The sequence below is a fragment of the Neodiprion pinetum genome, chromosome 1 (assembly GCF_021155775.2).
Source record: "Neodiprion pinetum isolate iyNeoPine1 chromosome 1, iyNeoPine1.2, whole genome shotgun sequence".
Classification (NCBI taxonomy): Eukaryota; Metazoa; Arthropoda; class Insecta; order Hymenoptera; family Diprionidae; genus Neodiprion; species Neodiprion pinetum.
In genome coordinates this window covers 33,096,474-33,119,292 of record NC_060232.1, presented here as the reverse complement: position 1 = coordinate 33,119,292, position 22,819 = coordinate 33,096,474, and the positions used below count along the sequence as shown (strand labels likewise).

The window sequence follows — 22,819 nt, the reverse complement described above, 5'->3', positions numbered from 1 at the left end:
TATATTCTCAATATATATACAAAATTTATACCATGTAAAATTTTTATCAAATAATAGCACCGATGCCCATTAAAATCTCGCGGTTACAGGTTCTTCTTCTGATAAGAAAACGCATTGTTTTGAATATTTCGATGTTGAAAAGCGACAAGATCGATTGATAAACTTGAAATGTCCACCTCGTCATATTAACCGCGATTATCGCAAGAAATTATGAATATACATAAAAGTCTGGTTATTGCCGAATGTACACTATTATTTTTAAACTCAATTTCTCGATGACACTTGTCTCCTTTTACTATGGTAGAAAATTTTCTACAAATTTATAGATTAAAACAGAGGTCTAACCGAATCGGATGTTGTTTCGCAAACTTGTTTAATCACGCGGATATTTGACAAAAAAACACAATGGCATGCGATTTTTATTCCTTCCACCATAAGTCCTGTAATTTGTTTCTTTCCGTTCCTACGAGATTATCATGTTAGTCTAATTGCGATCTACCTTCGACCAAAAAATTTCTGTGTCTCTATTCGTCAATTTTCATTAGTGTCGTGGTTTTAAAAGTTGCCTTTTTACAGTCAACTGATTTATTCTCTCATCAAACTTGTTCGTTCTTCGTCATGATTGAGAACATCGTAGTACTATTATAGTTCCCGTACGGCTTTCATAATTCGAATGATTTTGATTCCTGTGCTTAGGCATAAAATTTTGTCATTCGTATACTGTAAATTGCATCGTATATTCTAAAGTCATTTATCCCCCGATAGGTGAAAAGAATGTCTTGAGAAACAGAGGCGCAAGTTTCAGTTACTCTGAATGCTGGGAGATTGAGATGAAACAATAGGCTCTTTGAATAATATTTACCATTTTTATTTCATACAAAACGTGTGGTACAAAATAATAATACAAATTAAAATTAGGTATGTTGCTTATATAAATATATGTACAAGATACTCTTTATAACGCAAAATTTTGTAAATTTTGTTTCTTAAAAATTTGATTCAGCCCAACGTTAATGCATATAAATTCGTCTTTGACCTGTTTCGAACGGGGCCAAATTAAATATTCTTACAGGGAATAATACGTAATAAATTAATAATGCCAATATACAGATTTGAAAATTTACATAGGTTTTTTTCATAACTTTTCTCAAAACTTCGTTTCATTTACATTTTTTTCTTTACATTCGTAGAAGGAGACGCCAATTTGAAATGCTTATGACTAGAGCGACTAAAACTGCAGGCGCATTCAGGGCACTGCACCCAGAGTCGTCTCTTAACGGGTCGCAGTTGGTTTCGTTGGCTTCCGGCAATGCTGTGAAATTGGGAAACATTTGGATATCTGCTGGCTGTGAAAAGTAAGAACATTACGAAAAATTACAACTTGGCAATGACATTCTTTACATCGTCGATAATCTTTTATCATCTGTGCACTTACCACTGCTAGTTTGTCGTCTCTTTTTCTACAAAACGTCATGTGCCTCCCGTGATACAGACTTTGTTCGATGGACCTAGCTAGGAGTTCCTCCGTCCAAGGAAGGGCGAGCATGTGTTCCGCTAATGTACGTCCTGAAAGTGATTCGCCATTGATTGCAATTGCTTTAGGATCTTATTTTATGGGCCGAATAAATACATTCGCGCTCATATTCTCACATTGAGGTTGAAATGTATTCAGTTACCTCGAAACTCTTCCGGATTTTCGATGACCAGTCTGGCGAAGATATTATCTTCGTCTTGTTCCTCAGTGTAACCTGCCATATCTCTCAGGACCATTTCCGCTTCCTTCATCATCTCCATATTGATTTCACCACTGGGTCTTGCGAGGGGATAAATTGGCTGTTGTTGAGTTATAGTCGGTAGGGTAACAGAGTCGGTTCTATAATCATCAAATTTCAGGATCAATAATCATTGGCGAAGCCATGTTCGAGCTGTAAAAGGTTTCGAATCAATCCTTACTGAACTACAAGAATAACTGTTGCAATGGTTTTCCTTACCCGGTGGTTAGAAATAGTTTTTCCAAATGATCGAAAGTTATTCCTCTGAAACTGTGGACTCCCAGAGTCTTGAAGAGGTCCTTGACGGGTGTCATGCTGTAACAAGCCGCCAAAGGCGTCCGCGGATAATGGACCACGAAGGCCAGGCACATTTCCTGAGTTGCCGCGTAACCACCCATGGTAGGACGGGCCCTGTCCAAAGTTCCGTAGACACACTCGGCCACCAGCTCGTCACCCGGAAGAACTTTTACTTCATTTTCCAACGTGTGCGATTGCTGGTAGTTGAAATCAAAGTGATTGTCCTGGACGATCCTGGGTAGCTCCTTACCCTGCCGAATGTGTTTCAAACCCAGACGCCTTCCGGCAAGGTGAGAGTGAAGGACAACCGAAATTATGTTGATTCCGTCCTCGGGGAACATCTGGAATATCAATAAATTCGTAGATTTATTCTTTATACGGTGGAGGATTACACGACAAGGAAATTTTTGTCCTCAAGGGATAATTATCTGATTTAGAACTTGGTAGATGTAGAGGTCAATTGGTTACAACAGGTTCGCACCTATAATATTCATTGTCTTTATACCCTGTGGTTTCTGAACTGTGATGTTATATCAATATCGAGCACAAGGAGTTCCGTTACACAGTTCTAATCATGATTAAACTGTTAATGCGAACCTTCAAAAGTGTGTGTCAACTATAAGTATTGAGGTATTTGACTGTTCTTGGCAACCGTAAGTTGTGACTCAATTTGTCGCGATGTTTTCGACAGCAGAGAGTAGTAGGTACGAGAGTTTAAAAGATTGGTTTGATTTTGGTAAGAGAACTAAAGAGGCCAAATGTTGATACCTCACCTTTTTGGTGCAGTGAGGCGTGCAGTACCCGGCTGTTGCGTATTCTTTTTGCCGTGGAGGCACCATATGAAGGGGACTGACTGCGACACCAGTCACAAGTATCCCCGCCTCCTGAGGCCTGAGGTTAGGAGTCAAGTGCAGCGTGATTCCGCTGCTATCCACGACTTCCTTCAGTCCCGGATTGTTGTAATGTACTTCCAGCATGTAATAGGAGCGATCGTTGTGCTCGGCGACGGGTATCCCAACATGTTCCGGAAACCACTCGCCTGAGACATTCGGAAAGCGTCGTTTAGCGCCAAAATAGTGGGTAACATAAACTTCGTTGAACGCGGGGTTAACGTCCTTGGGGTATCCAAGAATAAAAGTCGGGGCTGTCTCAAAAGGGAACTAATAATCAATATCGAAGAAGCGGAGGGTTCCATTGTCTTTGGACAAAGTCAGACTAGGGGGTCTCGATTCAAGTGAATACACAGGGGACTGGGAACAGCCAAGAATAACGAATCCTCACTTCAAGAGTTTAGATTGACTGATTTAGCAACGGCCCGCAGTTTAGTTACGGTCAAATTTAACCCTCCGGTTTTTCAATCGATCGCTTTGTTGGCTCGCCTTCCGGTGGCTCGCCTGGTTGGCCACCCGTTAGACCGGCTTCTGTAAAAGACACATGATTCGTATACGATTACCCCACCTTTGCTGCCGCGGGCCCAAGCGACAACTGGCTGTAGACAGGAGTCCCATTCTCTGGGCATGGTGGGACTGTAGCAGGCTGCACCGGCAATTCTTGCGTGTTCACCAAGGATTGGTGCTACGGATGCGCACTCGTAGAGGATTATGTGGTGTACGAGGGCCTCGTTTGCCTTTTCGACTAGCGGCGTGTACTGAAACAAGAGGTTCGGTATTCTTTCATTCCAACGCAATTCAGACCATGGTAGATTGGTTTTTTTTTCGAGCCAATTATCCACAGGCAAGGGGGGGTGATGCAAATTTTTTCAGGAACTTTACAAAAATGAATTTAAAATCGAGGTACGTAACGGTCTGACATCTTTCACGAAAGAACTTCATTTGAATTCCAGCGTCGTTCTACTTAACATGACATCCGCTCACAGTGCGATGCCCGTGAAATACGTAAGGTCTGTAACCACGAATTGGCTCCAACTTTTATTCCGTGTTGCCTCGACTGGTAGTTAAATTTAGATTGCGTTTTTTAGACAAGCCTCGTACATGTTCATGAATGAAAAATCATTCGATGTAGTTGCGTTACGTGTTTTTGTTTGAAGCGCTCGTTTATCAACGTGTAACGTAAGTAGGCATGTACATATTCGATGGACTCTTTTTATTACTTTTTATTTTTTCAAAAATTATATACCAATTTCAATTGTCTTGATTATCTGATACTCACTCCAATCATGTGATGCTTGCCGCCTAGCGGTGGGGCCTTGAAGATTTTGCACCAGTAGACTGTGTCCAGATTACTCGATACGGTAAACTGAAAGAGAATTCAGGTTATAGAAGCAGATGTGTTCGGAATATGGACAAGTATGTATATCAGTCATTAACCTGCTGGCGGCCGGGATTTTTTTTTCGCTTATACATGCCTACTTTGGTGGGCTACTTTCATATAATCATCCCCCAATGTTCCCCGGATATGTTCGAATCATGGCAACACCACTGTAGTGGTGTTGCCAGCCGTCTAGAGGTTAAATAGTCAAAGGCATGAATGACTCTCGTCGCTTCCGGAAATTCACACTCTATCAATTATGGCCTCTGTTCAAAAGCCACTCTTATTTTCATTTCCACAACTCCGTGTCATTGTGCAAAAAAGTATTTACAATTCGTGAAATTTATGTAACGATAATAACGTAATAACTTCCTTGTAGTATACGAGGACGGAACCAAAAAAAGTTATCAATTAAGAAACAAGTTCTTTTCATATTTATTCAGAAAATTAGTACCTGATTTTTTTTTTCCAATAAAACTTTGAAGAAACGGAGTTGTACCGATTAAAGAAATATTGCGGATGTGGAAAAAGTGATATCGGCGGGTGGTCGCAGTGTGCAAAATACTGGGGGATAAAAATGATTTCTATCAGCAATCGCGTTTTGATTGTTGGACTCGCGTCTCGGATCATTAATCGCGAGAAGATGGTTCTGCGAAAGAGAGAAGATTGGTTCCTTCCTCCATTCATGAGCGAGGATATCTCGAAACCAGAAACGGTTACTTGTAGGCTACTTGAATTTTTTGTTTAAGTTAATTTTTTTTACCGCTTCCCGCAGTCATTATTTTTCCACCGTGAGATCGATGGCAGATCGTATAAGCTATATACCCGCATACCATAGTCGTGGATGAGTTACTCTAAATTTCCTCGACATCTGTTCGATCATCCGTTTATATTTCACCTCCAAAATTAAGGATCTCATCAATCCAGCTGCTTAGAATTTATTTCATTTACGGCTCTTTCCCGCCATGTCATTTTTACTGGGCATTGAAAAATATGTGAGGTACTTACTTGGTTCAATTTGATGTCCCACTGCCTGATGCCAGGCGTTGAGATACTCGGGGGCGGGTGGGGTGCCGGGGCCTTAAGGCGCAGGGCCCGACCTCCACGCATCTCTCCATGTCCAGCGGGGATGTTCAGTTCTGGGTCAGTTTCGTGCAGGGCCCAAAGTACGTGCATCGTATCTCCCTGAAAAAAAATTCATCGATCAAATGTCGTTCCGATAACGAGATATCGGGAGGGACTCGTAAATAATGCATCCGTTTATTACACCGTGGACGGAAAGTAGAAAACCGGCAACATTTTCTTTTCCTTTTTGAAATTACAATTAATTGATTTAGCTCAAAGTCGTGAAACTCCATCTTGGTATTGTGATACAGTAACATTAAAATTGTCATAATAAATTTATCTCGCCCGGTATTTGCAGTAAAATGTACAACGGATGTGTCCACGAGCGATAAAAAGCTAGCAATGCGTGGCGAGAAGCCCGTTTAACGAATCACCCGGCGTTCGCTTTGAAAGAGATCGAAGAATTCGTCGGGCCCGCGGATTAGAAATGTTTTAATGGGCCAGCTCTGCTCGCCCTCTGCTCGCCCTCCTCTCTAAACACCGGTTCGCCAGGAACCGATCCACGGTTCGAGCATACAGCCTGTGTACGTATAGGTGTGTAGGTATGTAGAAAGTAGGCGTGTGTTCTTCTGTAGGTACGGGAGGCCCCGCTGAGGCAAAGGGTGCCGGCATGCTAAATGCCTCCGCGGGAATTGCTTGAAATAAGGCCCAAATGCGGGGTGAGCATAAATCAGCAGCTGAAGTTGTTAACGATTTCGGACCGCCAAGTTTTTTGGCCTGCACGTATCGGTGTAAATATACTATACACGTAAGTCCGTAACGTATACACATGTTTCACCTTCCCGTGTAAAGATTCTCATTTTCGGCCTGTGGCGCGGGGAAAATTTATCGTATTCCTTCAGAATCGTATATGCATATTTTAAATACCTATATCTGTATAATGTATGCCCGAACGTTATGTGTACGGCTATTTATGCATGCTACAGACAAATTACGGATCCGAAGAACTAAAATCATCTAGCCAACGTGGACCACACACTGCGTATATTCACCTTTGGTAATAAAATTAAAAAAAAAAAATTTTTTAAAATCAATCGCAACGATGATCAGCCACGAGGTTGAATCACGCCTGTGTTGAACGTGTTGAACTACGTTCGTACGTCAAGTTCTGGAATTGAATTTTCTGAAAACGTTATAGTCATGTAAAAACGTACAAGCTTTGGTCCTTTTTAGCTTCTTTGAGTAAACAACCTTGAGAATTCGTTGGGCCTTTTCGCGCCAAGGTGTATATTATATACTATGTATACATAGAGGAAGTTTTTCTCCCCTGAAAGATACTCACGGTCAACTGATGGTCATGGGGATCACAAGTATGCCATCTTCTTGAAAATGTGACGGTAGTGTGGGTGTCATTTTGGGACCCTTCGAGGATTTCAACGTCTTGAGAAAGATCGGTGACAGGTGCAGCATTCCGCTCCTCTATTCCGTGAGAGTCCTGAAACGTCGTGTATATTACAGGCTAGTTAAAGATCAAAGAACGAAACTGATATCGAAAAGATTTGTTTTTACAATTATACACGGGTTTGTATTCCACGTGCACGTACGATGAAGAAGAATCGAAACTCTTTTATCGCCTCACCATCCACAATATCCTTTTTAAAAATCTCCCCTGACATAATCCCCGATTGAAGAAATCCCCCCTGCAGAATTTTACACTTTCACCCGAAGCAATCATCGAATGGTTAAATTCACGCATTTAATCGTCGTTTTTCGTCGTGCATTTTCATTCAAGTTAATTTAATTTAATTCATTTATTAGATAAGCTTAGATCTATTTTAACCGGCCACTCTTTAATCGCGATAGATATTCAAAGCGACGAGGTCCTGCAGCTATAACTCGTGAATCGTTTAATTAAAAGAGGCGACGATATCCTGCCCCTTCCTTCGTATATTGCACCGGGTGTGCGGACCGTTTGCAAGAGTGCGCACGACGCACTCTCGCACTATATATCACACACATCGATTGCGAGTGCAGATGCGAGAGCAACAAGGTCGGTAAGACATCAAGCGCCACTTGAAAGACGGACCCGGAGGCGTTTGGGTCCGTTGGGCGCGCTTGCGGGGCCCGTTGAGCCTACAAGCCGGTAGGCAGCGGGAGCGAACGTTCGCTCAACCCTCGAAGGGAAGTAGCCTTCCTGCACGTAATGAATCCAAATAATTACTACCTGCGTTGGGATCTACAACCGCCAGTCTATCATCGGGGCCACTTACTCATTCAAATTGAGGTGCTTCTGCTCCTCCGTCTCTCTCCTTTCCTCGCGACGCGTCATTTCTCTCTTTCTCGTCTCTTCCTCGCCTCTTCCTTAGCTCTTTCTCTTAGCCGAGGCGAGACACACGCTGCTGGTCGTCGTATCATTGACCGTCTAAGGTTTCATTCAGAAGCAACGCTGCCCGTGAGATATGATCCGACGTAAATTGAGTGCTCGTTACTTTTTAATTACCGCTACGATTCGAGGGGCGAGATTGTCGCCTTTAATAATTGACGAGCTCTCGGTGCATGGTGCGTTGTAGCGAGATGTAAATTCAATTTAACACCGTGTGAGAAACTCGGGACAGACGTAATGTTCGCGCTCTTGATCTTCGCTTCGACGTTAAATCCAATGTTTAATGGTATCTTATACGCGCGTCATAGTTTCGTTCTCACGGAAATCACTTTATACAAATAAGAGCGTTTCGAGCCCCGTTCAATCCGATTAAAAATACAATTTTTTGTTCCCGCGTGAAGTATTTTTAGCAAGTTATTTCTCGGGGGTGAGAACAGAGTCGAACTCGTTACGAATAGAATTTTTTTAATTTGTCACTGCATTCTTATTATACAACTTTTTCTCCCTATGTTTTCAGTTGCATTTTCGCTTCCTTCGACGAGAAAATCTCGACGGATGAGCAACGGGAAAGAAAGACTTACGGCAGGAGCTAAAACCTCGGTCAGTGATACGAGAAACTGCGTAAGAAATCTCCGGCGAGCGTAAGTACCAGAGAAAGTTCGTATAAACGACTAATAAAAACTGCATAATTATCGTCGAGTCATTACCTTCGGGCACGCGCAGTTATTATGCAGGTCATTACAAAGCCCGGGGTTTTTCGAAGGGTTATCTTCGTCGTTTCTTCGAACTCCCTGTTTGGCTGGTTGAAAATCAACCGATATTCGCGAAACGCGGGCAAGACGTGCAGAATATTCGCGATAAGGTACGCGTGTCGATTTACCCGGCGAACATTATTCCTCCATTAGAAGTTATCGGCCGAGGATGTACTTGTGAAAAGAGTTGCATCCGCGGTGAGTGAGAGAAGATCGTTAGCCCGGAGAATAGCGGCGCAGATCTAGAACTCGGGGAATCATAAATCAAGCCCTCGATGCTCAGCATCCGCGTAACGAAGCGTTTGAATTTGTATGGATAAAAATTAAGTCCCCTCCGAACGGACGGCTCGTTAATCATTTCGGAATAATCTAAATAAATCTAACCCTCGATCAAGCCGATGATCTTTCTATCAGGCTCTCCGCCTCTCCGGACCGGACTTGACGCATCGCATTTCCAGTAATGAGATATCCAAGAGAGTCCAACCGTCCACTCCACGCACAAGGTGTAATCGTCTTCTTACGTGTGCGCATATTCGTTAGGGACATGAACTCGCGCTGGGATACCGGTATATAGATATAATGCCGCAGCGACCGGTGAAGACAGGAAACACTGGTAACCCAACCGTAACTTTACATCCGTCAAATTAATCTCCGCATCAGCGTCTCCCGATCTCTGAGCCTATTTTATAATTCTCCACAGGAATAATGGGGCACAAACAGTTGTATAACAACACGCGCGTGTGTTCGGGTCGATGGTAATGTTTTCATACCCGTTTCTTTGACCATTTTTTAATTCATCTTCACCGAGTTACGGTTACACTTAATTGGTCAATTTTATGCGGCTGCGTGGCGAGAGTTCGGGTTCGTTATGCAATTAGGACAACCAAGGAGCCACATAAACGCGAGTGAATGATTTTTATCTCGGGGCGGAAGTTTTTCTCGTACCTCCTCGATTATTGCTTCAGTTAATATTCCTCCTCGCTCTGTTCTTCTCCTCTTCTATGCCCACGATCACACGTAAATCAAACCGTGTACAAACCTGCATGTACATACATATACGTGGGTCTATTAAGTGTAAGCGTTTTGGATTGGACGAGTACGCGCCAGTGCTTAACAGTCCAAGATCGAATAACCTCTCGAAGCCGGCGCAAGCTCAAACGAGCCGACAGGGTATTTATTTTTCAGGAATAGTATTTTTCCCACGTAGGTATACCTACGCCTATACCTTGAGCAGATCGACACGCCCGAGTCTAATCCACACACGTTTCGGGGCGAGTGGAATTAAAGAAACCTGAGTGAAAATTCCTGGGATATTCTGGGGCATTTAGGTACGGGGTCCCGGGCGTCTCGCCGCTTCAGCTCCTGTGGGAATACACAAGACTGCTGTGCGGAGTCCGATCTTTACACAAGGGTTGAGAGTCCCCTAAAGCAGTACAAACTCGAGGTTCCCATGGGGTATGAGAAAGAAGAAAAATGAGGGAATTTTTCCGCCGAGGATGTATCGGTCGGTCCTCTTCGGATGTCTGCTCCCGGTAGCCAGGTGCTGTCTGAGGCCCCTCCGCCTTCCGCCGCCACTCTTCTCTCCCTCCCTCTCTCTCTCTCTCTCTCTCTTTATCCTGTGCGTCCTTAGCACCTGGTGAGAGAAGTTGGCCTACCTACGTCGGACGGCATCTGGAGTCCCGAGGGGTTACAGGGGTTGTGAGTCTTACGGACCGAGAGGCTGAGGGGGGCTAAGGGGATCCTTGCAGGGCGCAGCGTTTGCACAATGCTATACAGGTACTGGTTTTTCTCAGCTGTATGAGAAAATCGCGGGAAATCGTGACGCGGGAGTTATTAAACTGCGGCCGGAAGAACGAGCGGCAACAAAATTCCGGGGAGTTTTATAAACCCACCGATGATCGTTCAGCCGCAGGTTTCAGCTATACCGCGGCACCCTGTTTTGTAAGTTTATGGTTATGGAAGTTATAACAACTCCCGACGCTTGCTCTGCATGGGCAGCCGTTTCGGTATTAGGTTTGAAAAATTCAACGTATTCGAGGTTTTCTCATCCGCAGGCCGCTCTCCCTCATTAGTGACCATTAAAATGAACTGCAGTTGATGGTAGCGGGTTTGATTTGACCGAATGCCGCCAGCCTTTGTACTCTAAACTTGCACTCGCTCTGTCTTTTTTTTTTTTTTTATAGATACCTTTATTTTATCCTCTCAGTCTTAACAAATTATTCCAAGAAGTATATGGCTATAATCCGTTTGACAAAATAAATCAAGAATATTAAACTTCCCCGTTCTATATTTCAGGATTATATTCTTTAATGTATAAAATGTTCATGCGGCAGAGTATAAAAATGAATTCTCTCAGAGTGGAGTACCAATGAAGCTATCGAGGCCTTAGTTTATGGATGTAACTTGCAATCGTGAACAGCATTAAAACTCCGAATGGTCGTTTAGATATATGTATGCATATGCGTATACCTAAGCCGTTAAAAGAGAAATCGAAGAAAAAAAAGCGAATGAAACTTCGAATGGTCTTCGGTAATATTTGACATCTTCGAAAAGTGATTTGGCCGAATTCCTTGCTTCTTGATCTTATTATTTGTCAGAATAATATAACGAGAAGGAAAGACGAATGTAGAAATGAAAAATAAAATGAATTCCTTATTCAGTTATCGTTCGTCAAAAAAATTCGCCGGCTAGAAATTTGTCTTTCCATTCAAGTCGTTGTTATTTCATTCTTCTGTTTTTCGTGGGAAATAAAAGAGCTGGAACGCAGCCGGCTTGAAGAGACCAGTTAAATTCGCATTAGCCGTAACTTTGCGCCGCGTATTAAGGAGGCAATTTGACGCAACGTGTAAAGTTAGCACGGTAAAATAATAAACATTTTGAACAAGTCCAAAGAGAGAATAAAAATAAAATAAAAGAATCGACCAGCGCATAATACTCGAATGTTGGTCCGAATATCGGGTTCCCTATATCGAAACAATGTTAGTCTGGAGCGGCTCATGTCCCGAGCTTGCCTGCCGCTAATTGCCGCCTAGGCAACTAAACGCGAATAAATTTTGAACTCCGTTAACTCACTTCAAAGGCAGCTACCAATTATTGTCAGCTAAATCGAAAGTCGGACAAATTAGCAGCGTTATCCGATCTAAGCGCGTAAGGTGCGTTATAACTAGTATTTAACGATTTACTTCGTAACGGAATAATTTATTTATTTGTTATTTATTTACGTGGTTACGACGCTCAGTTTTCGACGAAGGGGCGATCAGACAAAAGACTTGAACAATTTAACGATATCATTTTATCAAATCGCGACGATAACCGGTTTATTCTTCGCGATATTGTACCTACGTGAAATTGCAGCACGTACAACGAATGTCAGCCATACCGCACATGCGTTGAATTATGCGAAAGGAGATGTCGTTTCTGGTATGCTAATGAGCCTCGCTCTACTCCTCCGTCTCCCGATTACCATTTTATTAATTTCTTGCTCGTTTCTCCCTCAACGTCTCAACAGGTTGTCGATAAAACAATCACCCGTCTTTCCTTATCGCCATATTATTATACCCGCGGCGTCGATCAGCCCGCTTGGATTTCTTTGACGCGTTATTAGGCCCCGTTTGCAGACATTCGTTAGCAAAGACGACGATCAAGCAACAGGCTGCAGGTTTATTCCCGATGAAGAACTCACCGTTCATCCCCACTTACACCGGCTGGTCTCCCCTTCGATTTATTTCCCAACCGCACGACTCGCTACCAACGACTTCTCTTTACCTGCATGTATGCAGCAGCATGTATGCTCGAATTCAAGCCTTCGCTCATTTTCTTGCGGACGGGGGGGGGGGGGGGGGGGGGGGGGAGAGGGAATCAGCCCCGAGGAGACGAGGACTCGCAACCTCCCTTTTTTCTTCGTCCGTTCGTCGGTCTTCCTTCGCAGCTTCGGTTAAAAATTTGCACCGGCTGCCGCGACGGGGGGGCCGAGATGTCTGGAGGCCTTGACTGTCGGCCACGGGAGCACGACGCACCAGAGCCAAGGTCTCGGTAATAACTCGCCGCGAGGAACCAGCCCTACATGCGCCAGGCTATTCCGGGGCACGGCCTGATCGAATCGATTAACCCGACCCGACGGGGCCCAAGCAAACCTAGACGAACTCGTCCCGTCGCAGGAGGACGCGTCTCGAATTTGGAAGCGGGGAATTCCCGTTGACGATTTCATTAACGGAACTCCCGTGTGTGGATTGGCCCAGATTTGTCGCTCGCCGTTTCGTGCAACCGATCGCCGCGTTACTCCTCGAGTTTTTTCCGGAGAGTTTTCGAGTGTCCAAACTGTTTTCACTTCATCGAGAGACACAGGCAGATTCAATCGAAATTATTTTTTGAATTTTCTTGATCCAAGAATGACGGTCACCCTGTTCTGGACAGCTTTCGAGTCTCCAAACCATTTTTAATTAACTCAGAGACACAATTGCATTGCTGCCACCAACGGACTAAATTTTACCTCAACTTTTAGCTCATCGGTTTTCAAACGACCGCGAGACGAATCGATTTGTGGTCGTGGAGAGTTTTTATTAGAACGAATAGATTTAGGAGCACGGAAACGATCTCTTTGTGATCTGAAATATTAGGAGATTGTAATCAATCGATCGATTTTACCAGTAAGCTTCTTCAGTTCTTCGCATTTTTCATTTAATGCAGGTCTTGTCATCTGCTTGAAAACGAATAAGACGCCGCGAACATTGGCCGGATAAAAGAAATTCAGGAATAGGAATAATGCCCGCGGTGCGGTAGCACTGAGTTTCACATTTTTTCGTTCCGTGAGTTTCGATTCGCGACAAGTCAAAGGTGAAAAAAATAACGTTATATCGTTGGGACTCGATCAATGTTGGCATGAGAAATTCGGACCATAATTTACCAGCTCCAGTCGACTGAGTTCCGATAACGCAGCTACCAGAGGTGCTAAAAATATCGTTTCTACAGTTTGTTACACAACGATCAGAAGAATTGTAAATGGGAAGAAAAATTGTGCAATTTACACTTCAAGTCGTCCGGATATCTGTAGGCCCAATTTACTGAATCAGGGAGCAAATATCCTTTTGCCTTGTTAACACTCACCGTTGTTCTTTCATTCCGCAGAGTCAATGAGCATGAAAAATGTCCAACAGATTATAGAGGCATGAAAGAAACGGAATTTGCGATCTTGAGATAATGTTCGATCAAGCTTGTCATACGTTGTGCAAAGAGAGACGTGGGATTGTCACTTTGGAACGCGCCATCTGGTGGAAAAAATCAAACTATTGCAAATGCAACTGAGGCTAACAGCTAACCGTTGATCGTGTTCTTTCGCATATGGATCGTAGAACAGATATGTTATTCATTATGTTTAATTAATTTTTTTTTTTTTTTTTCATCTCATCAGTAATTTGAAACCCCAAAAATTACAATCTGCCTCTATTAAAATTAAAAACTTGGGTTATGTGGTGATAAAATGACGCCGACGATCAGGCTCTGACGTCATGAGTACCTTTTCCAATAGGTATGCATGTCTTTGGCACTTTGTTCTGCCTCAACGTAAGGTAATCCCTGATTGTTTTCTTCGTTCACCTGTGCTTCCCGATTACTATCAATTCGCTTAGTCGGTTGTTCATGGATTTGTGTGCGTATGCGCAGGTCGGTGAGCCTGCTTCGGGTTAGATTTTGTAATTCCGGTCGGGGTAGAACCTGACACAGCGAGAACCGAGGACCTCCTCCACCTCGTCTGGAAGAAGAACTCCGGACCGGACCGGAGAGCGGCGAGTGGTAGGTAGGTACCTACCTACGTGAATTTATCACGATCTTATCTCACGAGTCGAAGCATGTTCCTTAATTTTCGGATCTCTTTTCTTTTTCCACGAAGAAACGAGATAGGGGGATTATTTTTCTCCTCTCCAGGACGGAGCTGGAAGAATACCCCTGTAACTATTCGTACCTCGGATCCGACTGGGTTTGTTCGATGCAGGTTTTCGTTTTAAAACAGCTATTAAGTTATAATACATCGATTCATTTCTTCTTCAATTATTCTGTAAATAAGAACGTTGAATACAATCCTGCCGATATTTGCAACCGGTCGAATATGTTATTATAGACTCTCGAGTAAACTTGTGATTGTTGATTGTTGGTCCTCTGGGATGTTTACTCGGATCTTAGGGACACTGTAGTTTTAGCCGCACCTGTTACTCCCGTAACAAATGAACTTTCGGACGGTGAAATGGTCCCCGAGGGACTGCGGCTTCCTAAATCTCGCGAGTGTGTTTGCCAGATCCTTTTTTGATCTCCTCATTATTTTTCTGCGAGAGCCGAGAGAAGCAGCTCCGGTATGCGAGTTGCAGGAATATTGCGTAACAAGCTTTGGCGCGGAAGGGGAACAAGACGTCAATGGATCAAGTTCAGCGTAACAAGTCCTCTCTGGTAAATCCTCGGTTAATTATTGCCTGATTAATTCGCAGCCGTTACGGCACTGTTCGCTTGTGCGTTACGTCGCGGATGGTAGAGCTGCAGAGCTGCGGCAGGATTGCACCAAGCTCTGCTATTTATTGCTCCAGCCCAGAGTTCTCTTGGGCGGCGTTTAACGGCGACGGGCATTTATATGGAAGTACCATCTTAATTTATAGTATCCCAGCCAGGACTCGGGCTAGCTCGATGGTTTGTAGACGGGGTGCGCGGCGCGTTAATCGTCAGGTAGCGGATAGACCCGAAGATTAATGTAATCAAAGGTATATCAGCCCTCAATAACGCCCAGGGATAAAATTGGAATGGAAATAAATTTAATTAGGATTAGGAATTCGAAGAACTCGAAACAGGTTCCTCGGCCAGAATTAGTCGACCTTCTGGTCGAAACCCTCGAGTCCGTACGGCCGGCTTCGTACAACCTTTTCTTTCTTTTTCTCCGCCGCGTCCGTCCGAAAATCCCAATTAAAAATGGTCAATTCTTATCTTTGGCGCAGCACCGATAGTTATGGAACCCTGCAGCTGTTATTACGCATCTAAGCTCGTTCGATGTTGCATTTTTCTTTTACACGCAGGTTGATCTTTAACGGATTGAAAATTTCGTCCCGTACCTCTACAATAGTTTATTTCTTAGAAATATAACCGCGCAGATGCAGAGAAAAATACCGCAAGCCTCGAGCTTTATAATTCACTCCCGGTAATTTCCGAGCCTCTGAGTAAAGAAATTTTGCGATTATTCTGCCGGGTTGATCTTGGCGCATAAAATACCGGCGAACTCTTTTTTCGCACATTACTTGGTCCCGCTCGAATTCGAGTTTATCCGGTTTGCGGAGAAGGAAGGCGATCATTGTTCGCCTCGGCGGTGCGCGGGATCGGGGATATAATGGCGGCGCGATTTCCTCCGAGAGGCGCAAATCACAAGTAGCGAAGATTCGATAAGCCGAAAATCGAATCGCCGGATAAACTTTCACCGTTTGTCGGCCGTCGCGGCGCGAGACGATCTTAATTAAGGAGGGACGCAACCGGTGCCGTTTTTCACCCTGCTCCCCGGGCTTCGGGACGACTCAATTACGTCACCGAATATGGTACTTCGTTAGGCCTTCAGGCCGTAGAATTGCAGAGTTGTGCAGCGGTGCAGCCGGATCGGCGAACGCCGCGTCAGGTGTTTCCTTCGAACGGTACACGCACGCAGCTTCGGATATGCGGCAAGACCTCCTCTGCAGGCTCGATTTCTTTGTCGTGAATCTCCGAGGCATTTTACGTTGGTACATGCACAGGTATACTCGTACACGTCGTCATGCGGGAGCATCGCTTGGGGCGAATCGGCGTACAAGGTATACGCTTCTTCCATCCCGTATTCGATTTCGTATTAACCCTAGTTTTCGCGCTTTTTGCAAGGTCGACTAATCGCTCTACCGCACTGTTCGCTATTTCTGTACTCGCTTCGAACGACTGTCTCAATCCTGCTGTTGTTGCAATTATCCATTTACGGAAAGAGGACCGAACGCGTTTAACCGCCTCCGGTCCGGTATACCAACTTACAATTAACTCGGCACGCCTGAAACTAACCGTGCCGTGCATGGTAACCCATCATCTGTCCGATCTATAATTGTTACCTGGATCACTGACTCCAGCGGTATACGACATCGCTCTTGAATTTTTTTCTTTTTTTTTCAACACCAATTTCAACCGGCTTTCTACCAATTATCACCACACGACGTACGTGCGATGAGATATACGTATAGGATATACGTCATATGTATACATTGTATAACCTTACGGAATGAGTTTGTTCTCGATGTAGTGCAACGCGCATGAGGCGTATCTTCGTCTAATACCAATATCCATTTTTATCCATTGGTCCAAGTACGAACAAGGAATTCCACGTGCTTCAGTATCCTTAATTCGCGCGGATATCGATTCGCGTTATACATTTACAAGGCATTGTAAAGAATTGAAGAGAATTTTTTAATACCGTATAATCCTAGGGTGACGGACCGTGGTACTGAACCTTTTTGTCACCGGGTGTATAAGAACGTCGAACGATGTTTCATGCCGTGTCAGATTAGCGTCAGGAATGAGCCGTGCTCGAGTCTGGTGAAATGATCCAAAGATTCGCGGACTCAGGATCCACGTTTAGTCGGATATTAGAGTAAAAACCGAGCTTACGTAATTCTCAGTAATCTCTAATGGTTCAAATTTATTTGCGAAATGGAAACTGGACCGGTCCCCGTTTTTATCCGTCACTTTGGCAGCTGGTTTTTCAGGTAACTTTAGAGTTCGCAGTTCGAGTTTTGCTCGAAGAGTAACTGCGATCGTGTACGTTGATTTGGGCGGGTGAATTGCAGACACGTTTCACACTGTATCTAGACGTCGGTTACACCGACACTCCGTTATCTGAGTTAAAGCTGATGCACGTCGCAGATCGGCTGATTAATTCTTACCTAGGAGAGAAACACTCTTCTGGCGTGCAATCGGAATGGATGAGTGGGAAGTTCGATGTGGGCAGTAATACTGGGAGCTGCAGGATTCCGCGTCATCTGCTCGATAGATTTTTTCAAGTTTTCAACATCGCTGTAGCAGCAATCAGGGTTCACATTTCTCTGAGAGACGCGAGTCGGCTAGAAAGTGATAAAAATTACGACGCGTATAGTCGCAGTCCGCTGGAACTAGACGTTGCGATTTAGCGCTCTTTTTGTGGGACTGTGTTCCGACGTGATCCATGATACTGCGATTTCCGCCGAGCCGCGAGGCGTTTGCTTTCTCACGTCGAACGGGCGCGACCTGCAGCTTGCATGAATCCAAGCTCGAGCATTCTTTGCTGTTCTCCAATTAAAACTGATCTCTGATTCCTTGTCGGAGGAAGTAAAAATATAAAGAGAGAAAAAAAGGTTTTTGTTTGTTCCGTGCATGTTTTTTCTCATTCCTTTGTCAACGAGTGACGGAAGGTGGATGGTCCGCGCACTGCGCCAAGTGAACTAAAAGAAGAATCCTCTCTCCCTGAACGGAGAAAGGAATGTTTCGTCGAATAAGAGACAGGTGACAGCCCTGCCCGGCTTCGGTGTTCGTGCACGCACCCGATAAACGGGATATCCTAACGTAGGTCTTTACGTCTGTCGAGGGGAGCTGTGACGTCACGGCATTCGATTAAACAGGTATACCTTATACCTCGGACACCGAAAGGAGCAACGTGTAACTCTCGAGATGGGATAGATTCTACCGTGGCGGATTGACGCGTGAAAACGTTAAAACGAGAGGGATTTTGGGGGATCCAGATGATTATCGCCGGGTCCCGAGGGTGGATGAACTGCACTCGGGTGCCTTTGGAGGGTTGGCGCTTTGTCCGACGGATTACCATCTTTGGTGTTTAAAATTTCATCGCTTTCCGTCTGCCCGACTGCAGCCCGCTAATGAATGGCGAAGTTGTATCCGTGACGTTAACCGATCGCACTGTGACAACAAGCGAGTCGAAGCTGCTGGAATTGCGGGAAAATCGGAGTGAAATATCGGTCACTGTCAACCCGGACTCGAAATTTTGACTCGTTAGTTTTCTGCGACCTTCCGTCCCTGTGCTCGGTCTCTTCGAACAATAATTACACGTCGATGATCGATACCTTCTTCTCCTCCGCTTTCTTCGCCGTCTCCTTTATCTTCCGGGCTACCCCCCCCCCTCCCCCCCTTCTCTCTTCTTCTTCTTCGTCTTCTCCTTCTGCGAAACGTTATTCGCTTAACTAGCCCGGTCAATAAACAAGACGCCCAATCACTCGCGGTCTCTTACCTCTTACGAGCCCATGAGTGCATCTGCATCCGAGAGAGAGTTCGGTCTGAAATGGCTTTATCATCATCAATGGACCCAATTAACAAACCTCGTTATTACAATCAATCGACCGATCTTACGGAGTCTCTAATGACTCGTCTTTTCTTCATTTCCACTTCGATCCCCCGCGTTCCTCCCGCCCTTTGTGACCGTACGTTTTTCTTCACGGATGTTCGCATCTCTTTTTTTTCCCCTCTCTTTTAATTTCTTCCAATTCCTTTACATATCGTCCCTCTTTTGTTTCGCTCGGCTTCTCGCTCACGCCAGTTCTCCTTTTTCGTCCCCCCCCCCCCCCCCCCTTGAGCCCCGAATCCCTTCTTAATCTTCGTTTAACTTCTGCGCGTTTCTTTTCGTTTGATTCTCTATTTGCCCTTTTTACACCGCTGTCACACAGGACTACCGCCGAGTGAGACAGGTCCTGTTCATCTAGCCGGTAACCTGGCTCTACAAAAAGATTCGTGTGTTCCTTAATCAACGACTCTTGGGAGAATTTATATAACTCAAGTGCAGGGACAATCGTAAGCCATCCTTTTTGCGCCGTCAGTCGCCAAGGAGTCCTTTGGCTTCTTTTCGTTTTCCCAACTACCATGTCGGAAATCTTTGTTTCGCGCAAAATGCAGTATTTGTGACGTTTTTCTTACAATATCTGTTATATACCTATACGTATTCTATATAGTAACCGCAGCCAAATATACGTGGAAAAATACCTACCACGATGGAGGAATTAAATCGATAATATGTTAACATTGCAATAAACTCACCAATAAATTGATTCTTTGACTATCGTCGTCGATCCAGGCGAGTAGAATGTCCGCGCCTTTCATGTGGCTCTTCTCGTTGAAGCCGATACCAACGTAGCCTAGAGTCCTGGCAGTGACCCTGAAGGTCACGACGTCTTCGTCGTTTGGGTCCCATTCCAAAAGGACGAGACCATCATCGTCGAGTTTCTCCCGGCGGGAGAATCTCGGCTTTTTCGCCGAGCGTTTACTTCTGGTAGCGTTAACCGTTTGGGCGAATCCGCTCGTCGTCGACTCTTTATCCTTCATCGTTTTCCGCAACTTGGTATCCTTGCCAGCCGGAGCGTTGTACTTCTTTGGAACACGTTCGCCAAGTGCTTTCGGCTTCCGCTTCAACGATGGATTCCCAGGTGCTTCAAACCCTGAACGATCATCGGGCTCGCCGAGGACCTCGATCTCCAGGTTCACGTCCTCTTCATCCTCTAGGACGACTTTGTTCGCCTCCTCGTCGCTCGTCGAAGCTCCTTGGAAGGCCTTCAACTCCGACTCCTCCGCGAGGTCCATGTCTACGGTCTCGTCGTACGCAGATGGGAGGACGTCGAGGGTTGAGACCGGGCCAAATTGGAACTCCGGTAAAAATTCCTGACTCGATTCCCAGGCCTCGAGTTGCTCCTGTTTCTTAGTCGCCTTAATCAGCTCGAAATCCTCGTTGGCACCGGTGGATTCTTCGGCCGCATTTTCGGCTGCCAAACCGTCGTCCTCTTTCAGTAGGACTTTTTTATTCTTCGCTTTGTACTTCGCGTCCCAGTCCTGATCCATCAAGGCCTCTAATCTCTCCGTTGTTTCCCTTTCCAGGATCTCGTAGTGCTTCGGGTCCATGTTCTCCTCTCGATCGTTTTGAAAATTCAGCCCATCGTCCTTCTCTATGAAAACATTCCCTCCTACTTTTTGCCCACTTTTGTCATCCGGACCCGGCTGTTCCCACCCCTCGTCTACTTCCAATCTCTGCTTCTTGAAGTTTCCAAACTTATAAAAGGCCTCTTCATCCGCCACGTGACCCGAGACCAACGCGCTTCTTTTGTTCCGGATTCTGGCCAGGTTCTTTACGTGAGTTTTTTCGTACACGATCGTTTTCATCGTCTCGTCCATGTGCTGGACGTAGAGGTCGAGCAAGTCGCACTGGACCACCCAACATAATCCCAGAAAGAGGATCACTCGTGACAGTGGCATGTCGAGTCCTCGGTATGCTGAACGTTTTCGGCCAAATTAATACGCTCTTATCAAAACATTGGCCCGCAATCAACGATTCAAATTCTCATCTTCCAACGCTCCACTCCAACTCTGACCAGTAACTCAACACCTGCCAAATGTAACTACTGTCCACTTATTGTCACCGATTGTTGTTTATTGATTATACTGTAATAAAAATGATCTCACACGATTTACGATCAAGTAAAGTTCACTTCCTAAAACTACCATCACCACGTCTTGACATGACTAACTATACAAACCTTGACTATACAGAGTTCAGTCTATTATATCGCTTAAACTCTACTGGACACTAAAAATAATATACTTTATTTGCAGTCGTTCTCACTTCACTTCTGTCGACGCACACGTGATATTAGCATTCAGCAAACTCGCGTTAAAACGTGCAAATGATAATATATATATGAATTAATAATAGGATATTCATTGGAAAAAAGGCAATAATTCTTGAATTTTTTTTCACTAGATAACAAAAGCACCCGTGTCTATTTCGTCAGTTTTTCACTGATTCTCACTTGGTTAACATCTCCAACTCTCCTCTGCATGTTGCACGCTCGGCAGCTCTGCTGGTACTGCTTTGAACACGCGATCGCCCCTGCCGATGCTTTGCAGCTGCTTTATACCTGCTGTCTCCCTGCGGGCCCCAAAGTCTGACGCAGGGGAAAGTCCGTGAAAGGCCCCCTTCGCTTTGGGCCAATCGCAGACAGGCTTTAAAGCATCACGTTGGATCACGGTAGAGTCCTATGCTTACAAAGTGACGAAACTGACAAACCGCCACTACGCGTTTCCAGCCAGTGTTGCCAATTTCGTAAGTTGATCGCCAGGTGCACTTTTGAAAAGTTCCAAACTATCGTGCGGAGCGTCTTTACTCTACATATTGTATTCTCTGTGTTAATTTTCTTTCTATTTCAAGCTGCTTTCAAAGCTGAACTATATGGTTTTGATATTTTTAAACGTTTTCATGGACCTTGAAATTCTCAGGCCACCGATCAGATTGACAGTCATTGAATTATAGTTACGAAGGATTATGCACTTCCTGAACGTTAGTCTACGAGCTTGATTAATGGAACTCGTACCACTTGGTTCATAACCGTTCTGGCCATTCTTTAAAAAGACAAAGGATAAAACCTTCTTCATCGATTTTCCGAGTTCACTTCCATTGTTTAGATTTGTTGTAAATTTTTGTCGGTATTCAATTCGGAATTAAATAATGGTCTGATATTTTTTACACAGCAGAGATCAGGACGTATTGACAGTAAAATAGAATACATTCTGTACTCAGTAATTCGCAGATTTCTAGTCGAATTCAAGGATAATCTTCTCAAACACCGTCGAAAATTCGTCCGGTATTGAAGCGGGAAATTTCGACTTCAACGCGGTAACATTTGCAGGTATTAGCGTCGACGTGGTGGGTCGTCCGCGTGCATAATATCCTCGTTTCTAGGCTAGACATTGTTCAGCCCACCCCATTTCAACCGATTACTCTCACCTTCGATTTCCACGTCCGATTACGTGTTGCTTCAACGTTGTATACATACACGCCCCATTCAGGATGCGATTTTAGCTGAGGTCGATTTTTCATGCCCGTGAATATTATTCAAGGCGACTGTGACGTTGAAGTTGAACAGCTGCGTCTATGACATCATGCGATAGCAGGCACGCACGTAAAGGGTATCCATAGTTAAGAGGGGCCAAATGCTCCTGTTTCGAAATTTTCAAAATAAAATAAAACGTAATCTTATTGTTAGGTTGTAATAGCCACCTTTCCGCTCTACTATTCGCCAATTTTTTTATGGCAGGCACGACCATGATTACGACTGTGTAAAATAATTCTTACTGAATTTTTGCTTTGTTTTGAAAATGACAAATTGTTACGACTTATTATTTTTAGCTCTGAAATAAGACATCTCATCAACTCAAAGCTCTCGTATACGAGAGCGGTGAGGCTGGGTATTAAGCAAAGTAATACTTGAAAGGCAAATCTC

General features: G+C 44.5%; 2 protein-coding genes across 3 annotated transcripts in view; one reads left to right on the top strand and one right to left on the bottom strand.

Annotated features, from left to right (window-relative positions):
- The window catches only part of LOC124212992 (neuropeptide CCHamide-2 receptor), a 175,902-nt gene that overhangs the window by 1,177 nt on the left and 151,906 nt on the right, over positions 1-22,819 (top strand). The window contains exon 2 of the mRNA XM_069133482.1: positions 8,303-8,426. The gene's annotated coding sequence lies outside the window, so the exon portion shown is untranslated. The remainder of the gene's footprint in view (positions 1-8,302; positions 8,427-22,819) is intronic.
- LOC124212589 (MOXD1 homolog 1) lies at positions 845-21,415 on the bottom strand. 2 transcript variants are annotated; one of them, XM_046612911.2, is made up of 11 exons: positions 21,077-21,415; positions 19,590-20,981; positions 6,745-6,897; positions 5,346-5,522; positions 4,239-4,325; positions 3,528-3,717; positions 2,843-3,108; positions 1,992-2,410; positions 1,677-1,873; positions 1,436-1,566; positions 845-1,346 (listed from the first exon to the last, which is right to left on the bottom strand). In XM_046612911.2, the coding sequence occupies exons 2-11, from the start codon at positions 20,793-20,795 to the stop codon at positions 1,179-1,181; spliced, it is 2,994 nt and encodes a 997-aa protein (XP_046468867.1). In that variant the 5' UTR covers positions 20,796-20,981; positions 21,077-21,415; the 3' UTR covers positions 845-1,178. The 2 variants fall into 2 exon arrangements, with proteins under 2 accessions (XP_046468867.1, XP_046468781.1); XM_046612825.2 differs by having other exon boundaries at positions 19,590-21,415.

Bases quoted from the DNA above. Each gene is read 5' to 3' on its own strand.
- LOC124212589 (XM_046612825.2), bottom strand. From the start codon at position 20,795: ATGCCACTGTCACGAGTGATCCTCTTTCTGGGATTATGTTGGGTGGTC. The intron at 6,898-19,589 runs GTGAGTTTATTG...ACGACGTTTCAG, and splicing joins GTCAAAGAATCAATTTATTG to GACTCTCACGGAATAGAGGA. The intron at 2,411-2,842 runs GTGAGGTATCAA...TTGATATTCCAG, and splicing joins CGCCTCACTGCACCAAAAAG to ATGTTCCCCGAGGACGGAAT.